Source organism: Lactuca serriola, chromosome 9 (genome assembly GCF_051521515.1).
Source record: "Lactuca serriola cultivar US96UC23 chromosome 9, Lser_US96UC23_V15, whole genome shotgun sequence".
Lineage (NCBI taxonomy): Eukaryota > Viridiplantae > Streptophyta > Magnoliopsida > Asterales > Asteraceae > Lactuca > Lactuca serriola.
This window is the reverse complement of record NC_136416.1, coordinates 162,277,306-162,280,377: the sequence shown is the minus strand read 5'-3', so window position 1 is coordinate 162,280,377 and position 3,072 is coordinate 162,277,306. Positions and strand designations below refer to the sequence as shown.

Below are 3,072 nucleotides of genomic sequence, written 5' to 3'. Positions count from 1 at the left end.
GTATTGGTGAAGATGTTTCTCTCGCCCATCGATTCAATCTGTTTTAGGGTCTGAATTGAAGGTTGTGTGTTTCCATGAGTTCGATGTAATTTCTGACACAAATTTATGGTATAATGAATTTTTGTTTTGAACGATAGCTTGTGATATAAACAAGAAAGCTTGAATGTGAATTTATATTTTGATAAACCTACGGCAGAAAAAAAAGTTGGCACTGATGTTGCAAATAGTAAAAATTAATAACATATATGGTTGTCTTTGTTTAATCTACTTCTTTCCAAGTTTCTTTAAAGGATAATTCTTATTGATGAAGGTAATTATTTAATACTTAGTTATTTAACTAAAACCACAACATTTAGTACATGATGAAACACCAAAAAATCATAACAAATCAACATGTAACATAAAATATGTTATAGCTACTTTATGAAGTAGATGAAAGAAACCGGTGGCCATGATGCATGCATAATAGTTACGATAGAATATAGCAATATAGCATATTCTTTCCCTTAAAGGGAAAATAGTTGTTATTAAATAAGTACACCAACATAACAGTTAACTTAAAATCCAACCTCCTAAATAACAGAACTACGAAGCTTAAGACAAAAGCTCAACCAGCATTATCATATCATCAATTCATCATCACTTTATATACTCTTCTTCTAAACCCATAAGAAGCCGCCACCTGTCTGATGCAGCATCGCATCAATCTCATCACCATCTTCCATCTCCAACTGCCATCAAACCCAATTTATTTAACAGTCTTTAAAAGCTTAAATTCACAGTATACTTCAATAGCATAGCTTTTAAGGACATTAAAGCTAGTCTTGCATACTTAAATGATCTTTTTGTTTGTAGAAAAAGGGTGAAAACATGAACGAATTGCCACAAACTACATATGACCATTGTTTCTATGTCTAACTAGAGGTGTGTGTGTGTGTGTGAGAGAGAGAGAGAGAGAGAACCTCATCTGGAGTTTGTTCAGCTCGAAGGCGACGACCATCAAACAAGAAGGCAATAGAGCTGATATCAACAGATTGCCTTTCACAATAAGCGTTCATCAGCTTCTTAAGTTGTGTGCTTCGTTTGATCCTAAAGAACACTTCATTTCCATCCTGTCAAATAATCAAAAGTTAAAAAAACAATCTAAAAGCTTGGATTAATTTCTTTTAGAATACGTATCTTTTACAATTAAGGTACAAATATCAAAATATGTATCCATCAAGGCCTAGATCTGAAATAAAGTGTATGACATTGATGATAACTGAAAAAAAATGTTTTAATTGTATATCGGTATAGTGAATATTGATTATTGAATGCTAATGTTATGTTCATATTCACACAGTGATTTTCAAAGATATAATTTCAGATGCAAAATCACTTCACCAGTTTCTACATCTTCGCAAGTAAAAAAATAGACACTTATGAAAACAGAAAACCGAGCCAAAGGCAAAAAATCCATAAACGAAAACAAAGGGACTGATACAACGATTATATACAAAACCTAAAAAAGGAAACGAGACGAATCCCTAAAATACACATTAAGCGAAGAACAATTATCATCTAACACGTGATAGTAACTAAATGATCGATCTTTTTCTGGAATTTACGAGACAACGAACGGAGTAAATAATCATAATGGCACAAAACTAAAAGATAAACCCTAACCTGTCCTTTGACTTTCAAATTGATATGAGCACCTTGATCTCCAACTGGCTTCTTGTCTTCCTCGTTCGTCACTCCCGACATCTTTTCCGATCGACGAAAGTTCTAACTCGCGAATTCGGCTTCTGACGGTGTTCTGCGGCACTCGTACGCTGATTCTTTCTTCCTTGGTTTGGTGATGAAAAATGGTATAAAAAAGTTAATGGAAAAGGAATCGACGGTTAGGAGGGGTACAGAAAAAACAATGACGATCCGACGATCCAAATTGATGAATGGGAAATTGGGAATCAATAAGTTTTCAATCTTATTGACAACTTTTGAGTTATCCAAGCTAAACACCTCTTGATTGAAACAATGACGCAATTACCTTTTTATAAAAATGAAAACGTGAAAACATAATTTTTTAAAAATAAAAATTATTAAAAGACATTTTTCTGAAAAACATAAAAAAAAAAGTTAAAAAAAAAAGGTTTTAAAACATTATAAAACAAAATTTCTTAAATAACTAATTTAAAAAAATTACAAAACTACAAAAAAATTACGGATTTAAAAAAAAAAAAAAAAAAAAAAAAAAAAAAAAAAACAAGTTTGGATCAAATTTGTAAAAGAGTTAAAAGTTGGCCAAATTTTACAAAATAAAGAAAAGTTGGATGAAAGTTGTTTATAAAAATAGTTTTTATTTATAAAACAAAGGTATAAAAGGAATTAAAAAAAGAAAAAAAAAACTTTATTAAGCTAAGCTTATTAAAAAAAACAATTTTTAAAAAATTAAAAAAACAAAGTTTGTTAACTTTTATAAATAAAGTAAAGTTGGATAAGAAAAAGTTTATGAAAATAGTTATTATTTTAAAAAAAAATTGTCATTTTTTTCTAAAAGTTCAAAGTTAGGCAATTTTCATAAATAAAGAGAAGTGGGATAAAATGGTTTATGATACTACTTATTATTTAAAAAAATAGTAAAAGTTAGGCAATTCATGTATATCTTTTTGATCCTTTTCTTTCCTCAAGTTGTCAAAATTAATCATTGAAAAGAATGTGTGGCTTTTGAGTACGTTGGGCGTAAAGGAGAGTACGTTGCGTGTACTTATGAGCGTGTTCTTGACGCGGAGGCTACCCAATACACTTGGCGTACCATAGTGTACGCTGGGCGTACTAGGTTCAGATTGAAACCCTAATTGTGGGGGTGAGCCCTATATAAGGGACATTATGGCCTCACTTTCAGCCACCATTTCGAGAGAGCAAAACTCTAAGTGTGCCCTAACCCTAGTTCTAGAGCTGGTATGTGTGGTTGAGCTTGAAAGTGTTCTTGTGTGCTTTTAAAAAGAAGAAGGTGCTATTGAAGGAGCTAGAGTTGGAGGGTAAGCCTTGGATCTGAGCTTTCTAAGGTTGGAGCATCAGTTGGAGGTAAAA

At 31.6% G+C, this 3,072-nt stretch overlaps 1 protein-coding gene across 1 annotated transcript; it reads right to left on the bottom strand.

Moving 5' to 3' along the window:
• Nucleotides 1-433: 433 nt before the first annotated feature.
• Nucleotides 434-1,844, bottom strand: LOC145074010 (small ubiquitin-related modifier 2-like). The gene is made up of 3 exons (XM_079020454.1): nt 1,666-1,844; nt 963-1,112; nt 434-731 (listed from the first exon to the last, which is right to left on the bottom strand). Exons 1-3 carry the CDS (start codon nt 1,744-1,746, stop codon nt 660-662), a joined length of 303 nt encoding a protein of 100 aa, XP_078876580.1. The 5' UTR covers nt 1,747-1,844; the 3' UTR covers nt 434-659.
• Between the last annotated feature and the right edge of the window lie 1,228 nt (nt 1,845-3,072).

Bases quoted from the DNA above. Each gene is read 5' to 3' on its own strand.
- LOC145074010 (XM_079020454.1), bottom strand. From the start codon at position 1,746: ATGTCGGGAGTGACGAACGAGGAAGACAAGAAGCCAGTTGGAGATCAA. The intron at 1,113-1,665 runs GTTAGGGTTTAT...ATTATTTGACAG, and splicing joins ATTTGAAAGTCAAAGGACAG to GATGGAAATGAAGTGTTCTT. The intron at 732-962 runs GTTCTCTCTCTC...GTTTGATGGCAG, and splicing joins CTGAACAAACTCCAGATGAG to TTGGAGATGGAAGATGGTGA.